Source organism: Vanessa cardui, chromosome 2 (genome assembly GCF_905220365.1).
Source record: "Vanessa cardui chromosome 2, ilVanCard2.1, whole genome shotgun sequence".
In the NCBI taxonomy this organism is placed as follows: Eukaryota; Metazoa; Arthropoda; class Insecta; order Lepidoptera; family Nymphalidae; genus Vanessa; species Vanessa cardui.
This window is the reverse complement of record NC_061124.1, coordinates 13,384,664-13,410,702: the sequence shown is the minus strand read 5'-3', so window position 1 is coordinate 13,410,702 and position 26,039 is coordinate 13,384,664. Positions and strand designations below refer to the sequence as shown.

General features: G+C 31.5%; 1 protein-coding gene across 1 annotated transcript in view; it reads left to right on the top strand.

Annotated features, from left to right (window-relative positions):
* LOC124535540 overlaps positions 1-26,039 on the top strand; it is a 77,164-nt gene that overhangs the window by 17,879 nt on the left and 33,246 nt on the right. The window contains exon 2 of the mRNA XM_047111765.1: positions 25,222-25,374. Within this exon, the coding sequence (XP_046967721.1) occupies positions 25,222-25,374 (153 nt within the window). The remainder of the gene's footprint in view (positions 1-25,221; positions 25,375-26,039) is intronic.

Genomic DNA, 26,039 nt, shown 5'->3' with positions numbered 1-26,039 from the left:
CACAATGCTAGAATTTGTTTCAATGCCGGTCTGACTCAAATTGCATATGCAAATAACTTCAAAATGTTTAGTATAGTGAAATGGATACTGTTGTATATACCGTGTGATTGTTTTAAACGAAAATAACGAAGATAATTAATATATTCCAAGACACACCAAAACACACAACTCACAAGTCACTACAAACTAATATAGCCGATGACCGCAGAACATACATCAGGTATAATAAAACAATTTATTACTACAGAGGCACCTATGTTATGTTATTAGGTATATTATAAACTTTTTATATGATAACTGTTAGCGTTTTACGACCATTTGATTCGTGGTTAATAATTAAACTAGTAATTGAAAAGTTTATGACATGTGTTCTTTTTTAAATACAGATAATATAATTTAAATTACTCGTAATATAATATGCGAGGCTGCATTTAGATATTATTTTATATTATTATGATAATTAAAATCGATAATTTGTAAAATCTTCAAAACAATTTATGATTTTATTTTTATCGTAAGTGTTTTATTAAACCGGTTTTTGCAATTACTATTCGCATCGCGGCCCGTTTGACCTCCGCCATCTCTATAGTCAATTCTAGAACTGAAATATATGTTTATACGTAGTATCTCATCTGATATGTATCTACATTGTTTTCATAAATATAATAAATAAAAAAAAATCATATATTTTAATATTTTTGCTTAGTAAAAAATATTTATGTATTTCAAATATTTATCATTTCGTTGAAAATATTTTTTTATCCAATGGTAATGGTAATACAATAAAAAAAATATATTATAAAAATTTAAAAATATTTTTATTAAGGACGTAGCAAAAGTTTTTGTCCTCTCCTTTAACGGTTACGAAGCTCCAGAACAGGTAGGACTGATTCACCAATACCTCATTATTTGACACGTTGGGTTCGCCATCTCTTTCTCATTTCAAATCTATTTTCGACTTTAATCAAACGGCAAACCATGTTCTGAATATCATGTGGAAGACTGATTTATTAGTCAAACCAAGGGCAGACTTATTCTGATTTATTATCGCGTCCAGTGGCGCCGCTTCGACCGCTCGTTGAATTTTTATTTGGTTCTAAAATTAATGTTTATTTTATTTTTCAATTTGCAACACTGCGACGTTCGTTAGTTGACGCAATTCGTATTAATGTATTATAATTGTATGTCTCAGATCTGACCTGTTGAATGAATAATATGTTAATGAGAAATTTTATTGTTATTTGACTACGTGACGTTTAAAATATGTTACTTTATTGTAATAGTAATGTAAGATATTCCATTAAAATCAACATGTTACTAAGATCTCACAGTTTAATTTATTAAATCGTAATTCGTATTCGTATATCAATATCAAATAAGGATTTATTCAGTAAAACATTAATTTTCGTTGACGGAGAATTTAGCAAGTATCGATTTCCAAAAGTTAAGTTAACAAAGGCGTACGTTTGATTTTACAATTTTATTGGTTTGTTCTAACGAAGAATACTAAAAGTGAAATATTAGTAAATAGTAACAGTATTTAGTTATTTTAGGAGCGCCCGGTTTTTTTGTACAAATGGTAAATTAAACATTCATCCAAGCGATTTTGATTTGTAATGAAATCATTATAAGCCGAGAAAGTACAGTGGTTAGAACGTACATCTTCATCGATGTTTGCGGATCAATCTAAGGCAAGCGTCATTGTATAATATATAATGTATAATTCATCTTGACCTTGGCAAAGAAGAATATCGTGAGAAAACCAACGAAATTGTGAAAATGTGAATCAAACAACAAATTTACAGTTACTATAGCATTTTTAACTATGTTGTAAATGCGTCAATAAAAAGTATAAAAAAATAATCAATTATTTTAGTATTACGGAAGGCTATACTTTTGTTAACATAATATTAAACCAAACAATTATAACAAAGTACTGTCATAACAACAACGATAACTTTCAAAATATGTAGATTACTGTATAATTAATAGTGTAAAGCATTTCTAGAAAATTCTTTTCGTTTTATTAACTTGGCATTTCGGTTTGATCAAGTGTTTTCTTTTATTAGTACAGTTGATACCGCGAGGGATTACAATTTACACAAACCGACTTTGATTACGACTATTTCAATTAAGGAATGCATTGAAACAAATCGCCCCCTCTTTGATCAGCTGGCCGTGTGTCCGGGTCAATGGTGTTCTAAAACAATAAATAGAATTTTGTAATGTTTTCATCGGTGCGAGTAATTTGAATGAGTTTTTATTCGAGTGGAATTTAATTACGTATTAATTGTGAAATATGCTATAACTTTTGAAATATTTTGTTCTCGCTCTACACATAGACAATGGAAATAATATGAACTGTCTTCGTGTGTGCGGTATTGCCAAGTCGTATTGTTTATGATTCTTCTATCTTCTTTACTTTCTCTAGAAGACAAAGATAAAAGTGACTTTGACTGGCTCGTTAATGTAGATAGATCTATGGGTTGTTTTCTGTGAATACTTCCTTGATTGAGCCCAATGTTTGGAAGTTGGTAGTGTTTACACTCCCGTGCAACAGAAAACAGGTACTGTCATTAGTGGGCCTGAAATCTATTCAGTCGTATATTACGAAATGAGGTCATTGAAAATGGCTACATTATGTTACATAGTCAGAGCCGGATCTAAGGGTCTGGAGGCCCCCGGGCCACAAAGCAGTGGGGGCCCTAGACAAACAGAAGCGTAAACAACCTAATAATTATATTATCATGAATTAATTACTTTTTTATTTCAATCAGTAAGCTATGATTTATTTACTTGTATCGGTAACTTTTAAAATATGAAATAACATTATTATATTTATATTTGTTAACATGAAAACTGTGGCCCCCACTAATGTGGAGACCCCAGGGCAGTTGCCCCGGTTGCCCTCCCCTAAATACGGCCCTGTACATAGTACTTTCGTATCTCTTTCTCTCTTTTAAGCATCGCAAATCATATCCAGTTCGTTCTTTCTATTACGAACTTGTCATGAAGTAAATTCCTTATCATTTCGTAACATAAAAATTGCCACATATGAAGAGTGCACGTGTTGTTCAGGGCGTTAGAGTATTAGTCCTACACTAGGGCCGCCTCGGCATTGTTTGCCGTGACATAACAATGTACCGACGTCTGCGACGAGATGCAGATTAGATAGAACTGAAACACGCCGCTAGACAAATAGCTGACGAATTACGTAGAATCAAGGAATTAATTCTAATTAACTTTGTAACGCCGCACTACTCCAGTGGATAAAATAAGTGGGTTTTAATCAAAGGATATAGATAATTGTACCATCTACCATTTCTCACGTAGGTATTAAATAAGTATTGAAATATTTCCCTCGTGCGACTTGTTGTATTATGTGTATTGTGTATATTGTGTATTTACGTTTTTTCTTTTGGTACGAATTGTACGACTTGTCACAGGTCCATAAATTATGCAAAGAGTACATCAATTCATTCGACTAAAAGAAAACCTGTTATATACAAGAAAGCCAAACTAACACTCACACTTTCACAAGTACATATTATAATTTGTATGATATTTAATTTCAAAGTATTCTCAATTTTACACTCGTAGCATACAAGTACTAAACGCGTATCATATAAGTAATAATGTGTGAAAATATGTACACGTGTCTATTTTTTTGAAAGCACCATAAGATATTTCCTGCATTTCCTAACGCTGATAAAAAATCGTAGTATACTGTGCCTATATTTTTTGTGTTATGCAATGCATTACAGACGTGGTTAAAATTATATTACATCTATAGATTACGCTCTTAAAACTTAAAGTATTTTTCAAATGACATCGTTGGCACTTCGATCTGCAGACACCGAGTGATCCACATTATGCGTCGTTCTTTATGCATTCTGAAGGGTGGGTACTTGCAGCCCTGCCGGCGTCGAGAGCTTCGTCTACGTGGCGACGAGGGAGGCGGGATGCGGAACGTTTCAATAAAAATGTGCATTTACATTTCACACGTTCTACACGGATATCGTTTGTACAAAAACTTTAACACCATAGACAATTAAAGACTTAAACTGTCAAGATTTTTATCGTAAGATTAATGAAGGCTTACGAAAGTAAATATACTTTAATCGGTTTTCATTGAGACTTATGGCAGCTGAAATAATTCTGAATAAACAAATAATAAAATTAAGAAATAGTAATTGTTTAATTATTTCATAATACGATTTAACAGTATGTATAATAAATTTTATAAGTAATTTAATGAATATGTATACAGTAACTGCAACTCCTATATATGATCTGATGAGATAGATCCTCGCATAACGCATTGTGCTATGAAGTCTCCTCCTAACTCAGCCTAAGCCAGTACTCAACTCTTTGAGCGGCGCGGGCATGACAAACGCTTCTATTTGCGGTGGGATATTGACCGCGCTACGCTGTCTTTGTTTACTTCACACCTCCGGAACGCAACGCAACGCTAAAGATAGCGGCTCGAGATTATATTAACGTGTAACCAGCACTTTCTCAGCCTTTTAAGAATATCTAAAGTTCAATAGAAACATTTATTAATATTTATGTGATTATGATTTATGCACAATTATGGATTTCTAATTTGAAGCCAGGAACATAATATGTCAATCAATATTAATAATTTCCTGCAGCTCTACCCTATCGACAATTATAGTTCGTTAAAAAATAATAACTTATTTTGTCGACAACATAATTATAAAAAAATCGCATGTAATCGAGATATTTCGATATTAAATGCATCATGTAATGTAATGATATGACAGATCAACGGGAGGCCATGTTTGACGTTTACGGGTGCGTTCAGAAAGTGTGTTCCAAATTATATTTTCATACCGAGGTGTGTTTAGAGATCTTACCGATAGAAGCCGGGTTGTAATTGAATAAACAAAAATCATTCAATACAAAATAATTCTTACAATATAACATTTCTTCAAACTTCAAATAAATTTATTCAATAATAATTGATATAATCTGTGACAAACCCGCGGTTCCCCGATTTTGTATTATTCAATGTTGGGCTCTCCTCAAATTACTTGGCAATGGGCTAATAAACACCATTTCTATTCACGGGACCGACAGTGGGGTCCCTTCCTGTTTGTACAAATATTTTGTAAGATTCTTTATATAAAAAAAATCGATGTCTGGAGTTTTCATTCTTGATAAAATATTATTTGTATATATTTTTCGTAAAGCGTGATATAATTCAGATAACACGGAGTTATTTGACATTTCTAAATATACGTTATAAGTTGAGATTAAAATTATAGTGAAATGGTACAGAATGGTTAATTCGTGTGTTTGAGTTGTACCTCTCGTACTCATTTACCAGTACACATTCTTAAAGAAAAAAAAAACAGCTGGATGTCAGCTGGGTGAGTTTGGGCGGTCGATATTAGTAGAATGTTATAGATTATTCGAATATCGAAAGAATTTAAGTACTGATCTGAAAAGACTTTACTATTATTTAAAAATGTGTCTTATTACATTTGTAATAAGATACAATTTTTTTTATGATATTAGGGTGTGTAATTGTTACATTATATTTAGTTTATAAAGAAACATTCCTACAGACTATGGTATAACTATATTCTACACAATACGAGACATGCGTATCACGTTGATCGATTGAGTTTTATATGGTTTTATGTGAACGTTGGAGTAATCTGACCGTTAATCCCTTTGCCCTTAATACGGTCCTTGGGTACTTGTTGATAAGCTAAGTGATTTCACGTGGATTATACGCTTTGTACCCGTGGCAACAATGAAAAATAATGCAAGCGAATATAATCGATGCATCCAAGCGTTTTACCGTTTATAAGAATAAAATTCCTGTGTATATTTATGTGTTTTTTTTTTCTTTTACAGGTAAAGATGTGCTTCATGGATTTGGCAAAAAAGTAAAGTATTTTAGGAATGTGTCCTTTTATTTTTTTTGTTCAATTGTTACGATAATGATCATTTTGTTATTTTTTTATAGAGTTTTATACAATTTGCAAACTATTTACAAATCGCCAAATGTTATTTGAACGTACTTCTTATTTTTAGTCATCGTAAGCGCACAGAAATAATAGCCATAACTTATTAAATACATAATTATCAAACAAATTATTATCAAACGTTATAATAATATACTTATCAAAATATATATATATTTGGTCCTTTAAAAATATTAATTTAAAAATCGAATATCAAAATAATTAACGTTATCAAATAACGATTTTATTTAAATAATAACGATTTGCATACACTAATATCGCTCCACAGAAAAATATAATTAATTATACCTATTTACGAATTCATATATTACAACGATAATTATAGTGAAATGAAACGCAGTAATGCTTACTTTTGATGCATCGCATATAGAAACAAATGGACATCTAATATAAACATAACCGACGACGGATACGGACCGGTCGTGTAATGGAACGACAAATGATTATAATCAAATATATTTTTATCTCTATGATTTATTATCTGTTTAACATTTTTAAACTGTTAACCAATGTTTGTGTTCACATTCCCCAACTGACAGGCTATATTAAGTCATTAGAATTCTAAGATGGCGGGAGAAGATACAATTAAAAATAAAATTATAATGCATCAGGCGATTTTTAAGGTACGACGTTTGTCCTATGGATGAAAGTGTTTTGGCAATGTATGAATTAGAAACGTTTGGAATAATTTGTAGGTAAGCGAAAACTCTATATATTATTCATTTGATTAAATTGATTAAAAAAAAAAACAAATACCTTATAATTTACTATGATAAGCCGTTTCTCGATTGTAGAGGTAACCTTACATCTTGTCGCGTCCACAAAGGGTGAACAGTACCACTTCACCTAGAAATGCTCGAAGCCGAAGCATCGACCTCATATTTATAAAGCATAATCTTGAAAAAGGTTTTATAGGTCAGACGGTTTTACATAAACTGAATTGTTTTTTTTTATATTATTTTATATTTTTGATAAGAATAATAAACAATGAACAATGCGATAATTCGTATTGTTTAAGTTTTACGTCTATTAATGATGACAACATAAATCTGACAAATTAATGATTAGTTTATTTATATTTAAGATTTAAACCCTATTTTTACTTTATACTTAATTTACCTATTAAATGTCTGAATTCATAAAGAAAATAAAATGTGATTATTTTTTTAACAGATATATTTTTGTCTTTGTTTTAATAGCACAAAGATTAAAAATTTAAAGTTAGAATATTGTTTTCTTCAAATTCTAATTTTAAACTCTTTAAAGTCGAAGGAATGCAGTGTCGTAAATGGCGACCGAACTCGTAATCTTAGTTCTCGAACAATTCCAATTTGTATGAAACTTGTCGACACGTCGCTTTCATTAAGTTGAATAATTTGAGTTTAACCCTTTGTACGGTGTTCTGACATAATTATAAAATCGTCGCAAACAAGTTTTAATGTTTCTGTTGTTTTTGGAATTTCGTGATGATATATTAATTTTTGATCTACGAGTTCTTCTTAATTTGGTTTGATATACAGTATAGCTATAACAAATAAACGATATTTATTCATGGATCAACTTTGACTTATTTTTTTTTCAATTCTTAGTACGATTCATATTTTATAAAAAAGTAAAAAAGGTCTTAGTACACACAATCAACCTTCATAACTTAATTGATTTTAATTAAAAACGTTATTAACTGGTATTTAAAACATCACACATTCAAAGTAATATTGTAAATAGAATAAATAATTATATGGATATAATTTGCTCATTCCAAGCGCTTACCTAGAAATAAAATTAAAGCGGTATTAACGTAATATTAAACCGACATGAAGGCTGTCACCGTGTCATTTGTGAAAATATACGACGGCCGCGTCAAATAAACACTACAAAAAAGTCCATAGATTTGTGACGAATTTTTCATTTTTTATTTGAAGGAATGTTAAAATTCAACTTTGTTATACTAGACTAAAAGACTATACATGGAAATCCTGTCATATATATGCGCCCTAACGATCTTCTGAAGTGACATTTCCTGCACAGAGTGATTAACACGCAGAGGTTAAGTGCGGGTTAACGCACTCTACTTTATACTACAATTAATAATTTTTTCCTCATAGGTTAAATGAATTAAAACGTAATTTATGTATTGCTTCGGTAAGGAGGTTATATTTACATTTATATCGTTAATATCATTAAATGTTGTCGTTATAAATTATGAATGAATCGAGTTATTATAATTGATTTATGACTTATTTTACAATTATCAGGGTAACTGACCGTTTAAAAAAATAAATATCCATATAATAAAAATGACACCCTGTCTCATTCGAAGGAGTAAGAATAAACGAATCTTTCATTTGTTTTCCAATTACACCAACATTGAAAAAGCTACTTTCTCCCGAATCCGTAATGAATATCATAGATTATTATTTTTGTATATCGTTGTGATATCCGTTAATTAAATGATAATGTCAATTTGTCTTAATTCCTCCTGTGGCAGGAATAGTTAATAAAAGTATTCGAATGTATTGGTCTGGAACCAAAAATTAGGAAGACGTTTAATCTTAAGCTAAATCGGTTGATTGGTGTGACTTTTGTATGTTTTTGTAGTTGCAATGTCATACTTATTATGAGTTCATTGCTTTAAAACGGTCAGATATAATATAGGCTTATTATAAAAATAATATAGAACTTATAACTTTATAATGACGTTACGAAACAAAATAGTAAATATTTTAAAAGTATTTTAATATCAATAGTATATATGCTATTAAAAACTTGTAACTAATTTGAAAGTACTAATTTAGTAATGTATAACTCATCTTTTTTGCCTTATACACGACAAGGGATTAGAGAGAGACTAATTTATTTTTAGTCTTGTCAAATAAATTTAGTTCAGAGATTGTACAAAAGAGATAGCACTACATCTGTCAAAATCATACGGATACCAAGATGAAAGAAACTTATTTAGGTAAATGTTACTCTTATTTTGGTGTAGTAGTACTTAGGCTATTTTTATGTTAACCGTTTAAAAAAAAAGAAACGTTTACTTTACTTATTCACTTACATTACTAAATATGTAGAATTAAAAAGAGCTATTGTATAAATCGTGGCTTCGTTTAATATTGGCGATTAACTAAGAATTCGTTCTTTAAAGATATTTTATATTGTACATAAGTATTATCTAAGCCGAAAACGCCTCTTAACCGTTCAACAAAATTGCTATTTCTCTGTAAGAACATACTCTTCATTTGAGTTTCATTGTCTGTCCTGGGTTTAGTTTTAACTTATAGTAGTGCATAAAACTACAAACTATCGTTTACGTAGGCACCGAACAGTTCAGTCGTCTTCCAGACGCGAACAATGGTTAATAAAAATGTACATTTCTCTTGCAAGCGAGTAAAAGCTTCGAACAACGCTTTGAAATCTGCCCTTTAGTATATTACTTGCGAAGTCTTGGTTAAGACTTTCACGTGTTGAATATGTCAACGTAAAACTGAGTATTAAATTTTACATGTGTCTAATAGCTGATTTTGTAAGACGAACAACGAGTATGTTATTTGAATTCTATGTAACAACGTTGATTTATGACAATTAGCTATTTTTATTACACAAAGAATTATTTAATAATTAGAAGAGATTTAGTCTCTCTTGTGAGCTGACCCGTCAAAAGACTCAGACACTTCTAGTAATGAAATTGTACCGTGTCATTGAACTAGCAAAGAAATGTTTATAGAAATGTCTTTGATCAAAGATGACGACTTTTATCATTGGAATGTCCGCTTGTTTCTTTTATTTTTTTTTATTTAGAATTTTATACTCTTGAACTACATTTTAGTTCGAAAAGGTTAAGCCTGAATCAAAAGAATTCTTGTCTAATATCCATACAAACTATTGACGCTGTCAATTTCGTCTATTACAAAAGTAAAAATATTGTCTATGGTTCTTATCTTACCGTAACGACAAAATGTAATCTTTGTTTGTTAACATACAAACAATCACAAATAGGTAAGTACGTTCGAATGAATGCTGAAAGCTTTTAGTGTGATTAAAAGGTTGCTCAACTCAGAGAATGGATCTGGCGTCTAGTAGATAGCCTGTTTCCTATTTTAAATTTACTATTTGCTGCAATATTCACTACAGGAACAAAAGATCGGTTTGTAGACGAATATTAAGAATTGTTCAAATATGTTCTGAAATAAAACTAACCATAGATTTCCCATTGAACTTTACATAATGTTGTTATAATTGCTCAATACAAATATCATTAACTTAAATCATTTTTAATTTAAGGACAAAGCCCACGATATTATTATTATGAAATGAAACGTGGGTGATATAAGTATCGATGAAATAGAACTGAAGGTTACACTACTGTATCTTGTTGCTTTTATTACAAAACACGTGATACATGTGGAATCTAATAAAACTTTTATGGCCTTTATATCGGGTCATATAGGATGCATATTACTTGTATGGTAAACCAGAGAAATGTATCCAACGCGTTCAAAGCTGTAGGAACAATTCTCGTTGATTAATAAAGCATATGCAACGTTTGATTGCGGAATGCATCGACACGCAGATAGCTGTGTACTTGCATATGCATGCCAGTATTTTGCGGCAAATATTAACTATCAACAGTTCAAAGTGCTGCCATAAATTACGAAGATACGCTGATAATGGTCAATTGCTCCCATTCCGAGGCTATATTAATTTGGGACGATAGAACGATTTATAAACATTAGTTTTATTTTAAAGTGATACGTTGACGGCGTGTCAATGTCGAATAAGATATTATCATTTACGAAAGTCAGTTCATAAAAGCCTCGGAAGTGTTTCTTTGCCTTATTTATTTACCTTTTTCTTTTCGTTATATCAATTAATTCGAACTTACAAACTTTTGTATTACCAAGTAACGTCATACCGGTGTTGCCATTTTTAATAATTAATTGAAACATTAAATAGTAAAACACTTAAAGCATTTGCTCTTATAGAATAATTTAGGGTAATTAATAACGATTACCCTCGAAGCTTGATTTAATATATTACATGGATATTTGACTCGAATCTATATCACGTTTGTTATAGATAATTAAAGTAAACTCAATCACGATTCTATAACAATTTAGAAGCTACAACGATAGAACAGACAGAAAGGCATTTAAATTTAAATTATGGGCTTATAACTTAATAAGAAATGGTAGTGAATTCAATATTCCGGAATGTAGCTGACTCTGCATAACAATAAAGTCTGTTTCAAACAATAACAGGGTACGGTGGACTGAATACGATAAAATGTAGACGAAAAACGTATCGAAAGTTGACCTTTATAGTAATAGATATAAAGGTTATGTTCGACTAGACCGTGTCTAAAATTCTTAAGAGAATTTCTTAGTGGTACGTGAGATGCTTGCTAGATAGTGGGTCTCGATGTGAGTTTAATGTCACATTTCACACCACGTGGAGATATGTTTTTGGGGTTCGTGATCTCAGATAGCTTTGGAGATGATCTTTGTGAAATGATAACACCTGATACGTTGTTTTACGCAATATCTGCTTGTGTAGTACGCATCTAAACCTACGATCATTTGGAATGACAAATCCTCTCTACGAGATAACAAAATGCGACATTGTATTGAGACTGTCCAAAACTGCTGATTTTGAAATCTTTTAAAATTATTTTTTGATATTGATTATTGTAGTTTGTTATACTAATGAATTTGCTTAAGTTATAATAAAAGTTTAATTATTACTTCAGTTTCTTGAGCATTAACAAATTGTAATTAAGCGGAAGCTAGAAATATGTATCTTCAAAGATTTCTCTACAACGAATACTAGGTATATTCTATAACTAACTTTAACCTAAAATTGGAGTACTTTTTTCTGAGAAAAACTAATATAAATGACTGCTCAAATGTTTTGTCATAATACTCTTACGTTTTAAGAAATATTTCTCAAAGGTGGAATAGCAATTTATGTGTCCATTCTGATTCTTATTTAAAATACCGTAATCAAAATATATTCCCACACCGATCCACTTATATATCTCGAAGTCGAAGGAGATTTGCAAAGCGTCGTATCGGTGACCTAACTGTAATCAGACCCCTCGGATCCTTTAATTAAAGCCTTTCAGAGTACCTAAACGATCAATCTTCGTTCCGTGTGAGAAGTTCGCCTTTTATTTCGTCCGATATAGCCAATTTCACCAGAATACTTCGACGGTCGGTACTTCTAATTATAAAGGAATCTTCGAATGCGTCATCCTTTATTTATCCGAAGGGAATCTTGGAACGAGCACTCTTGGAATAAAAAAAAGTATATAGTTAACGGAGTACGTATCGTACAGAGAGCAGCATGTAGTTCATGCTCTGGGTTCCGACTTTTATTATCAGCGTTTCAAGAATGTCAGTCGCCATCTAAGTGCGCTTTTAGGGCGTTGCACTCTGTGTATCAGTTTATTAAGTGATATGCGTATGCCAAAAAAGAAATTAAAATGGTTATTTATCAAATACATCCAAGCACAATGTTATTGTTAATGCGTATTGCACTGATAATAATGCGTCAATTGAGACAATTCTACTAAAAGCAAAATTAAAAATTAAAAAGGCAAAATTCGTAAAACCGATCACATTCTATGTAAGGACGCTTGTCCAAATTATCAATATTTATTTCTTATATGAATATAATCTTTACACAACCGTAATAACTTGTAATATCATATGACCGATTTTTTTTCGCCAATTTGACACGTCGATTTACGTGGACTTGCTTTCTCGGGTTGAACTGAACGCGAATATACAGCGACGAATAGCGTCGAATGGCGCGATAGGGAGCTATTTCTATTGGTTGTATAAATCGGCAGTAATCGGTTTTATAATTATATTAAGTAATTTAAACAAAATAACAATAACGATTTATCGCGCGCCTCCTTCGACGAAACAGTAATTACATTAGCCTTAATTCTTTCATAGTTTGTCGTTAGAAACTTCAACGGATTTGTCGGTAAATACCCTATATCTACTTAGCCCAGGTCTAATATGGTGACCGAGATTAGTTCAGTACATTTGGTGGGCGAAAGTGGAATAGGATGACTCGGTACACGAGAGAAAACTTTATGAGATGTTTGGTTCGACATATCTCGACATCGATAATAACAAGCTTATCTAGAAATACTATTTCTTACATTTTACGTCTGCCTTTATATAATATTTTATACATAGGACATTAGTCTATATAAGATTATTCAACTAGTTGACTTTTTCACAATATATGACTTTTATATCTAAATAAATAATATACTTTATTATTTTAGTGTTCTTTCAGGAAAATTGATTTTCCAAACCATTATTTAACATGTAGCAAAGTTATTTGTTTTCTCTTTGCCAAACATATTTAGATCTTTACATACAATAAATATCTATGTATGTATACATGTATATATGTCGGAATAACATTTTTTACAATTTTTGTCTGTTCCGGTTAATCCCTGGAACGGCTGGACTGATTTTGTCAGGACGTTCACTGACAGGTAGGTGATGTAATAAGGAGTTACTCGGGCTACTTTTTATTTTATAATTATGTATAAATGAATAAAATTTTAACAAAAAGAAAAACCGACTTCAAACAAAACGCTTTTTTAAAACAAATAAAAATGCACTAAAAAGTAATAAAAATAATTGCATATTTAACATATTTTTGAGAGTCCTCCTAGGTAAAATGAAATGAATAATATTAGACTACTTAAAAGTCGATTTACGATTAATTAACGTAGTTATAGTTATTGTTATATTGTGAGCCGGTGTGATAACCTCCTCCTTTTGAAGTCGGTTGAAAATCTGTTTAAATCAAACACGCACGAAATCGCGCACTCAGCCAGTATTAAATAAGTTATCCGGGTTTTTATAAAGAATATCACAGTTTTTAAGAGAATTTTTACGTTTTATCTCCAACGTAATGATTCGCATTTGCTTATCAGATGTAAATCCTCCTTAAGTCAAGTGTGATCTTCCTGATGCGGTATCGTGGCGGATATTAGCCACTTCATAAATCTGCGGCTGTCGGCTCTGCGTTTCGATTAGTTGTGTGAGATGCGGGAGGTTCATTTGTAGTTGTTTAAACTGATTTAATATTACTACTATTAGTCGCCCGTGACTTTGCTCGCGTTTTAGGATGTTGCTTGTCATGTTAGGCAAAAAAGTAGCCTTTGTTTTTTCTTGTAGCATGTTGGCTTCATACCAAATTTTATGAAATACGGTTCAGCGGTTTCGTCTTGAAAGAGCAACAGACAGACAGACATACAGGGTTAGTTTCACATTTATAATATTAATAATTAATAAAAATACACATAGATTCTGTCTTGATTTGTACAATCAATCTGTATTTATTCGCTTCTTGGTTATATGGTTCTCAGTTAAACTATAAATTTTTCGTATCTGTGATTTTCGTTCTTTCAAAGATACTGTCTGAACAGACAACGATCGTGGCTTTTTCTAATTCAATCATTTACCTTAGAACATTTTTCGTTCTCTCGTCTATGTGTTATTCCAGACGTCTTTGTCCTTAAATACGTTTAAAATTGTTGATTCTGTTTTACAATTTTTATAAGACTTCGACTTTGAGCAGTAACACGGCTTATGCGTATTTTATAAGGTATTTTTTTATATAGAACATTGTGTTCTTTGACCATGTAATATATGAAAATTTTCACCTTTGAAAGATAATTGATTAAAAAAAGTCGAAAATCGCGTTGAAAGCCTGTTATCGTTAATTAATGAATTCTAAACTAATTATTGTAAATGCCGAGGGGTATATATCACTTCGCCTCGAATCGCTTCAGGCAATTGGCAGCGTACTTCCTTAGGCTGACGCATCCGTCTGTGACCAAGCGCGCCTATGCTCGTCGTTCCGTACGATTTTAGTTTCCGCAATGCCATGCCTGTGCGTGGCCTTATACACATTTCACTCTTTTTACATATTCATGTCGGTTCATAATTTCATATATAATATATTCATAAGTATTCTCAACCATTTACATCAGTTCATAACATTTATTTTTAAGTATTATTCATTAACCTCATATCCAAAACCTAATGGACAAAAAATGATCAGAAAAAAACACATACCATCCAAATTTACAAAAATTGTAACGGAATAATGTAAAATTAAAATTGCAATTCGTATGGTATTTACCTAATTCATTATTTACATTACAATTTATAATTTCGTTTTGCTTAAACGTTCTTAAACGATATAACAAATGTACAAAAAAATTACTGGCTTCGGTTTATTAACGCACGGCACGCTATGTCAAATTAAAAAGAAAATAAAACCTCTTTACCGTTCGTTTCCTCCGATGTAAATTGTTATATATTTTCTATGAAAACCGCAAAAAGTCCTCCTGATTACAAAGATACATTCATTATAGTTGAGAGACAATTAAACGAAAAAAAACTAGCGCTCAGAATTGAGCTTTTTAACTCCAAAGAAGCCGCGCTGTCTAGACGAGTGACTTTAGCATTATACAATCAAGGTCGATTCTTATTTGTCTTATTAACATCAAATAATATTTGTAATAAAAACTAATTTTTTGTTATGTGAGCTAATTAAAAACATTTGTTAATTTCAATAGCCAGTGCCGTGAGCGAAATAATAACAATATCCTCCTATATCAAAGAGAGACTAGGTTATTGGACATCGTAATATAGTATTTATGTATGTGTGTAGTAGTGCAAAAAAAAGATAAATTCTATATTTCTATACACGATAGAAAAGACAAATCAAAGACATAATGTTGAAGAATATATAAGATCTTCGGGATATAACTTTAAAATAACTAATTAAGAATGTCTAGGTTATTTGCAAATATTATGTTGATTTCGATCATGAGTAATTTGCAATTATAAATTACCTTCTCATTTTAAAGATGTAAAAACATTAACTACCCAAAAACCACCTTTCATTCGTTTCTTATAAATATTTAATCAGTTCGTTTGCAAAATTAAATTTTACAGAATGAATATGCGATCATAATGAATGAATGAATTCCAGACGTCTTTTTTTAATAATTAACAGATAATAACAAAAAAATATTTACTAGTTACCGAACGTGTATTCCATATTCAAATTTTATTAAGAGTCTGCCATTAAGTCGATATGTCAAGTTGACGTATGCTGTCGCATCGTGTTTCACGGTAACGTGTTTGGAGATAATTTAGATACCTAATCGAGAGTTCACGGCGCTTCGAGCTTGGACTACATTATTTTTGATCACTTCATTGTCCACCATCTACTTAATACCTTATAATGGAGCGAGTTATCGCGGGTGGTCTTTGTAATTGCCTAAATCTCTTCCACTCTTTAGATTATTATTTAATTTTCTCCTTTCTACAACCACGTATTTACAATGTGATCACGAATTTGAACAATATCATACTTCGACGGTTTCTTTGGTTTGGTTTCTCACTCGATTTTTTTTAATAGCTGACTTTACTATAGTTACTGTTATTTTGTATCGTTAAAATATTATTAAATAGTACTCGGAAGCAATAAGTCTCTACATTGAATCGTTATAGTTTTCAAAAAGCAATAAAATATTCTACGTTATTCAAGTAAGCGCTTTTTTCACTTCGTTAAATTAAATGGCTTGAGAATTTTTATGTCAGTAATTTCTCCTTATACGTAGATGATATTTAATTTAATGTATGCAGGTTTCAATCAACTCAAGATCAAGTCTATAAAAATGTTGTCACTCGTCATTACTATTTTCAAATAATTGGTATATATCGAGTTTGTTAGGCAACTTACTAATGTTATCGTTCTGGAATGTTTGAGAGTTTCGACTTTATTTTTTTGGAATTATCTTGGAACATGTGAAATAAAGCATCGTCGTGCTATTTTTTGTATTCAATAAATTTATATCGGATCTTTTTAATAATACTTCTTTTATCTACTGTTGAGTAGTACGAATAATTTATATGTTTATTTAGTATTTACATAATTGTACATGACTCATGAGGATCCTATAACAAGAAAACCTTTAGAGGATAGAATAAGAGGATAGGGCCCTTTCCCAACGTTGGGAGACTTACGATCTGTTAGCTTACTTTGTTTAAATTTAGAAAATCATGAAATACGTTATACGTACCAAACAAAAACTGACTGCAATTATGGAAAAATAACGCTCTACAGGCGAACCGAATAAAGTTGGTTTTTCATTCCTCAGAAACCAAAGTATCTCAAGTACCAATAATAATTCTTATCAATTATAATTTAAATCAATATCTACTATTAACATTGAGATCACATACTAACCCAAAAATGCATAATAGTATAAAAATCTAATTAAAATTCCAGTCTAAATATTATTCAATGACTTTCTAACATATAATAAAATAATCTAACGGGGTATTATATAAATTACCTGCTGCTGACCTGCCGATTATTCCAAACCTACTTAGGTGGTCTTCCCGACTCTGTAATCATTATTTTCCCAAATAAATAACCATCAACTCCCTTTGTTATTAGATCACACGATTAACAACTTAATGCTATGTCTTGAGCTGTCCTATTGTTTGCATTTTTATTGTCTTCGATAGACAATTTGTTATTATTATCATTTGGGATAATAGGTAATTACTTCTTGGACCGGACCGTTCATAATAAATAACGTTCCGTAAAAGTTAGACGATTAATCCGCTTCGAGTATTCAATGTCCGGTAATAACCTCTTTTCAAATGTAAAAAATGATCGTGAACTGTTTATAATGACAGGGCCTAAAAGTTACGGTCCCAGCTATTTATTCCATCTACACTTTTATGGATTCCGCAGATATGGTCAGGAAAAACTGGAACCTTGTCAAAACTAGGTCGAGTTAGAAAGCAGAACTTAATGTTAGAAAATATGGGATAGTTTACGATTGCATCCCACGCGAACGTCGATTGTAATAAACTGTAAAATTATTTCGTAAAGTAAATAAAATATCACCCCAAATTAACGATGAAGCTTTACAAAGTGGTAATTTTACACAAACGAGTCGGATGCCGTGATAAAGGTGGTTATTATTCGACACCTTAAAACATCCCTCCGTAAATACTGGGGCGTTTCTATTAAAATCACAATTTAAATGTACGAAGCTAGAGAGCTCTTAAGGCAACGAATTTATTAAAGCGGAGTGAAATATGCAATGAAATTATTGCCCTACTTGCTCCACCCCAAGCGTCGAAAAAAAACTTGAAAGAACCATTCGCTTTGTTTATTTATTTTTTGTGAACGCCTTATTAACCACGGAGGCGAGTGTTCGCAAAAAAGGTTGTTACTATGGAATGAAATATCCTTCAAGACGTTTTATATATTCAGTAAATATTTACATTTAAAACTTATTACGTTTATTTCCAGTCAGTTCGAATATTTAGTGTGTGTAAAAAAATGTATAAAATATACTGTGAAATTAAATTATGCTTTAACTTTGTATATATATTTCTTTGTTAATCATTATCGTTCTTAAAAGGTTTTACTTTCTCTCTCTGAATAAATATAAGAAGATAATGTGGAGTCTGCGAACAGTGCTGCCCGGAGGCGGTCTATCCAAGCTCCCTTCGAAAGAAACATAATCAAAACTGATGGGGGTAGGGGTGTCTGAGACTCGACTGCAATTACATAATATGTCTAGTCGAGAAAGACTACACAACTATCAAAACTATACTAGATTTATTCTGATACGAATGAAACGGAAAATTAAAAAAAAATCCGATCAATAAACAAAACTTTTTGTCACATTTATACGTATAATTAATGACATCTGTGCTAATCGCTTATTCATAAAATAAAAAATATTATAACATCTTTATGACTTAGTAAAAGTCATTGGCAATTACGTTATCTGTGGTTCGCCTTAAATGAAATAATCGTAAATAATAAATAACCTCCTTCGTGTTTATTTTGTTTCGTGTATATTTTGTGGTCATAAGGCAACATTCTTTAAATATGTTTGTAACACGTAACGCGGTCTCGCCATATGTTTTATTTGTTGGCTGTTTATTTTTTTCTGTGTCACATTACAAGTGCCGCTTTAAAAATAATAAAAGAGTCGTTAAATTTGAGGAGGGGCGAGATGTTATCTGCAACTGCATCCAGTATCTTGCATATTAACGAGGCTTTGATGCGGAATAAAAAAAATCGTATATTATGTTAATTGATTTGTCGTGTTTTTATTTTAAAACGTGATTATTTATTTCTCGATTGTTCGATAAATCTTTTTGTTTATCTTCAAAGTCAGATGACAGATATTATTAAACATATGACTTGTCCACAGATTATCTCTGAAAATCAGTTTCAGAAGAATTTTCGTTGAGAAAACGTCAACGTATTTGATTGCTTTATATTTTGTTACCAGTAGTTTTTATTTCGTTTAGTTGTATTTATAGTATACAATTTTCCTTGTGCTTTATTTAGACTACGACTCAATTAAGCGATCTACTCTTCAATGATTGCAAAATAAGAATAACCTTGTGTCTTTGAATTAAATTAGTCTCTTCTTAATTAAGTATGAATTATCTTCCGTCGTAAGTGATAATGAAGATGCCTTTTTTGCCGAAATTTAATTACAGTGACCAGACACGTTTATTAGACAATGTTTACTAGCAATTTAATCTATATTATTAATATTAATTAATATTATAAATGTAAAAGTAACTTTGTCTGTCTTTCTATCTGTCGCTCTTTCACGACCAAACCGCTGAACCGAATTTAATGAAATTTGGTATGAAGCAAACTTGAACATTAAGAAAGGACGTAGGCTACAATATTTACCAACCGACACCCTCAAACGCGAAAGAACCCACGGTCGTCTACTAGTAGAAGATAATAAAGTTCACAAGTGCTCGCTCAAACAAAGATGCAGGCTCAATTCTTACACTTTCATAATCCGATGTGCTGGCAATAAGGCACGATCGAGGGACCTTTGCGGAGAACTTAACCAATTTTACAAAGCATGAAAGAGTTATGACGTCATGACACATCATCCTTATTGCGAACTGTTACAATATTAACCTAACAAGTTAGGTTGGGTGTAGCCTGTCTATACAGAATAATGGTTATAGGTGTATATTAAACTGCCCCTCCTAAATTCGATGTACAAGAATTAAATTTATTTTGTCAATTAAATTTCTGGAACACGATCTTAGTTATACTGAGTCCAAAGAAAATCGGTCCAGCTATTCAAAAAGAGTCGAGTATCATACAAAACATTTATCAATATAAAGATATATCTTTGAATTATATTCATACTTATACGACCAAATAAAAATGTTATAAAATAGAAAAAAATAGAATCTACGACAATAAAACCTATTTGGTTAAATTACTCCAGGAACAGAACTTTTAAAATCATATTTAAATGAAATTAAACACCTTACCTTATTGCATTCATGTGACAGGAGGCTGGGTCAAATTTTATTCAGAAAATCAATAATGAATGCCAAACGCCATCTTGGCACTATTCAATGCGATCATTACAGCATAGTATTTTTATGTCCACAATTCAATTAATCCCGTAATAAAAATTGCTATTGGTTTTTATTCGTATTAAAAGCGATCGCGTATCGTTTATCCAATTGAGTTAAAATTGTTGACAGTTGTTACCGGCACGTGCGTGAGGTTTCTGACATATCAATGTACAATAGGCGGAGGAAAAATGTAGGCACATTGCAACGCACGCTGGCCTTTAAGCTGTAATAAAAAAAAAGTATAACAAGTTTCTGCACAATGTATTTGCTTGTGATGCAAAAATACCGATATGCTTTATTGTCGAGACTTCATACTTGTAATCACAATTAAAAAGTTTTACTAAGACATATAATGAAAGCTTAAAATATTTTTAATTTAAAAATATTTATCACTAGCTGTGCCAGCGACTGTGTACGCGTTTGAATTTAAAAATTATCTTATTTATTTTTTATTGTAGCGTAAGGTTTGCCTTAATATATGAGTTACCTGCCAGTGAAAGTCCCGTCAAAATCCGTCCAGCCGTTCCAGAGATTAGCCGGAACTAAGAGACAGACAGACAGACAAAAGTAGTAATAATAACAGTAATTTAAGTATCGTGTATACAAAATATGTATTGGGTGAAAAAAAACAATTTTAATCTTACAAACAGACTCTCCAATTTTATAATATGTATAGATATAGATATAAATTAAATGAATGTTTATTTTTAAAGATTGAAGAAAGCAGGGTTAGTGTATCGCAATATAAAAGAATTATAAATCATACGAGCGCTGTTTGGATTGCGTTTGTTTATAATATATACACGTTCTGTGTCTGGCTTTCTGAATCTTCCTTGATAAAGACATAATTATAAATACAGATTAAGAACTCTTACACAGATCCCAATTCGCAGTATATAATTTTAGTACTCTTATAATGTATTTTATGTAATGGGTATAAGGTTTAAAATTGAATGTCTTTGTCTGGGGTATTCTAATGTTTGGGATTCGTTATATTGAAATTGATCAAGTTTATTAAACAATTTAAATATAGTAAAAAGTAAGGAGTGTGTTATACAAGTTAAGCAGATCTATTCGTAATAACACACGGACGTCAGTTTACGTTCGTGAAATATCAAAGTGTAAAACACGTCATTTGACTTTATACGATTATTCTTGTAATATTATTTTTTTTTAAAATTTGGAATGAATTTTGTAAACTTTTAATTTTTGATCAATATTATATTTCTTTTTTTTTTTGCTTTGACTGAATCAGATGCTTTCTTGTCTTCGCCGGGAAGAAAGCAATCGATTGTAAAAAAGAAAATACAATAGATTACAATTGACGAAGGAATATCATCATTCTGACTCGCGATGAGGTTTAATTTGTTCTTAAAACGGAAATAAAACTATAAACGTCATAGCAATAGTCGAGCACATTTAAAAAGCAATTCATATGATCGTAAACGCGAGATCAAACCCCTCGGATTCGTCACGGCCCTCGTCAAATCCGGTAAATATTAAAATATCAAAAGCCTGTGGCTACGCGCGTCATAGTGCGCCATCGCCCCTGATGCATCCCCCGTGTTGAGGATTGGCGTAAGTTGGAAATACATTTAAACATTTGAATTTCGAAAACATTCTCATATTTTGAACAATAAATATTTTTGGGTTATATTTTATTTTTAAATACCTGTATTTTATATGGATATATAAAGACAATCGCCTTACTCACTTATTACCCTTCTTTAATATTTGAAACGTTATTTGAAGACAATAAAAGCAAATCAACTTTGTAAAGTGTAGTCTCATTTCGATAATATCAACATATCTATAATCCTAATAAAATTCAATTCTAACTTCGTACTCATACATTTAGTATGATATCGTTCGACTAGAATATGTACTCACAATTAAATGGAAATAAAAACTTCTTAAATAAACAGTAAAGTGTACAAGTGTGTGCCAGTTTGTGTAAGTCCGTCGGGGTAGTTACCCACTAATCATGTTTTCTACCTTGCACCACGTATTCTTGTTTCTGTCAAGCGTGAGTAAGCCAGTATGACTACAGGCACAATGAACGTATCGTGATGCATCGACAACGTAAGGATAGTTTATATTTTTTAGGAAGCACATATCAATGGGTCAGGTGATCACTTATAGTCGCCTCCTTTAGCATTTATAAAAAAAAGTTTAAAAAATACGCTCGTATTTACACATCTAAATATTGACATTTCACGATTAATAGTTAATTTGATTAATTTTAATAAATACGCGGAACCGTCCTGACTTACACCACAATTTTAATTGGGATTGACCCTACCGAGTTATTATACAATACATTTTCGACGTTATTGCTTGGGCATAGCAATTATATTTCCTTCAAACGAAATGCAAATTGGATCCCAGTTTATCCCACGTCGCTGACAGAAAGCACGACTCGGTACACAATAACGCTTCCGAAATTCAAATCGATTTACTTCAATTAAGATAGTATTGTGTGTAACATGCCGTACAGTGTGGATGTTAATAGGTTTTTCAAGTTTTAGTAAATACCCAATCGAAATATATTTTAGTTCATATTACTAATAATATATGCTCTCCGGTGTTACGACAGTTTCCTAGAATAAAAAAAACGAAAGACGTTTCCGCAGGTTTAATATACATTAAATAAGTTTTGTCTTATTTCCTTAAACGGTTTTGAAATTTGCTCGTAACTGACACTAAAATTTGCATTTGTAAGTATGAAAATCCTTACGATGATTTAAAGCCCAAGCTATTTATTTCTTAAGACAAGTTTAGGTTTCCTCAATATTAGTTTTGTTACGTATTATAGCGACATATACCAAGTTACTTATACCGACTTCACAGGGTTACATTAAGGGTGTATATACCTACAACTCTTACTTTTAAGCTAGACAAAAACATATTTTTTGATTTTTGTTTGGCAAGTAAAGTTGTTATTTTTGATTTTTGTCTTCGACTTTGACTATAATATTCATATATTATTATCATAATATATTTAATCGTAAATCAATCTGTTTATTGGTAAAAGAAACATTGAAATCTATCGCGTAGTTTAAGAGATATTGTAAAGACTTTGTTCTCTACTACGTAGAGATTGTCATTCCGTCAGTACGATGTACACGAGACGTCTAACCAAACGTAATCTCCATCCTCCAGGGTAATCGAAAGAGATGTATATTTATAGATGCGTAGCGCAGATCGATGGGGCTCTAATCATGAGGGTGCGACCTTCAGGGCCCAAATAAGTTTAAACATCCGTCCGAGAGGGTTTTATTGCATTACGTTACCCGGGGAGCGAACAAGACGACAATATGGCACAATGCTTGAAGTCACATAAGTTAGTTATCGACATTTTGCGACGGTTCTTCACATTTTAAGCTAAGACACAAAGCAATTCAGATAAATTTAACAAATTCCAAAATATTGAATAATGTTATTGCATTTTTTTATGTAAGAGATATATTAATATTTGTGTAAGTTCTTTTACGCGGCGTTATGGCTTTACGACAGTTATGAACTGGCAGATATCGTCTCGTTAGGAAAAAGCTATATACAGAGAGTATACCAGACGACTTTGCCTTCTCTATCTTTCTTTTTCAGTAAATACCAAATCGAAATATATAATGAAATAATATTATTTAATTTTCTTTTACATTTTTTTTTGTTCTCAAACGTTGGAAATTGATTTTATTGTGTTTGTCATTGAATAAATTATATATAACAAAAGCAATGAGAGTCCCTCGAAGTCCAAGTAAAATGTAGAGCGGTTTATTCTACTTTAATTTGTATTAATTGTATACAAATTGCTTTCACATATCTCATTGCGATCATTAAACAATTGTGTTCATACAATACTTGACTTTACTGCCGTTATTTTAAGATGTGAATACGATCTAAAGGAATTGCAAGCCTTACGTAAAAAGTAATTTAAAAGGCAGACATGATAATGAAGATAACAAACGAAATGTCAAGTTGCCAAGCCGCATTGTAGCGCGTGTTAAATTCTGAATGTTTGTTGCAAGCAGTCTGCCAAACGAAAGGTCGTTATTACCTCATTTTTGCCAATTAAGCGGCTTTACATGGCTTGAATTTATTACAATACAACTACAAAACGTCCGAATAGCAACTATCTTGCATGTAAAATATATATATTATTACGTTAAGTATAAAATCCCGAGTCAATTGCATCTGAAAGCGTAAAGCGCTGTTCTTTTTATATTTAATATTGATAAAATATTGTACTCTTCGATTAAAATTTAACAGTAAAAGGTATCCGGGAGTCGGTGAATACACGTCTTGTAGGCATAAATCTCGTCCATACTAGGCGAACTTGCCTTTCTAAGACATCATTTATATAGGCCGTGAAAGTTAAACGAATATATATTACACAGAAAATATTACTTTTCTATAAAAAAATATACTGAGAGAGAAACTAGGGGCAAATCTACTAACATACAACGATTATGGTACGTTCTCGATTCGATTGCGAAAAAATGATCGATGTTTTAGTAGAATTGGCACTCTTGACATTCTGCTGACTTATGCTTAGTTCTTTATGAGTCTAGACAATGATTTTGAATAAAGAACCATGTCAGCTGCAGAGTTTTTTTTCTTTTTTTTTTAAATACACAAGTTATTAATATTCAGCCTGTTTGAGATAACGAGTAATGTTCTTAATTTAATTTTTAAATCTTGTATTGTTTTAGATGCCGGCGAACTGTGTCTCAACAAGGGTTGTTGCGGCGCGGGCGCGCGCTCACGACTCACGCAACAAGCCCGCTCTCAGCTCGAAGGTGCTCTTCGGAGCGAACTGAGCAAGCTGGCGGACATTTTATCAAATAGAGCCAAGCGTTTTGATGGTAAGTTTCAACATTTTTAACAGTATTTTTAATCTAGGCAAAGGTATCTAAACGAACAGCCAAGTTCCAGATTGCGAAAGTTTTGACTGTAAAAACCAAAGCTATTACATTAATAAGTTGAATAAATCAATGAATAAATATGTACTTAAATGAAAATAGATCGTATATCTTTTTCAGCTTAATAAACAGAAGTTGCATTTTGTAATGTTGTCTGAGCTATTTCGACTTGTTAGTGAATGTTTTCTCATTATATCAATTCCACCCACGGGATTCCGAGACATTATCTCGACAAGATCTAACTTAGCATTAGTTATTCCCTTATAATTAAATAATTTTATTGCAGCAAACTAATAATATGATTTGATATTCATTAATGCGCCTGCGGCTTCGTCCGCGTGGAATTCAGTTTGACAACAAGAATATACCTACACATAAATATTTACGCACACACCAATGATAAAGTAAATTTCAACAGTTACCAATTCCATTTTTCACATTAACATTAACAGCCTTTAAAATTCTCACTACTGAGCATAGGCCTTCTCTCCCTTTGAGGAGTTTCCGAGGTTCCGAGCATTCCACCACGCTATTCCAATTTCAGACAGTGGATTCATATGTCTCAGAATTTCGTTAAAATTGGACACATGCAGCTTTCGGCATAATGT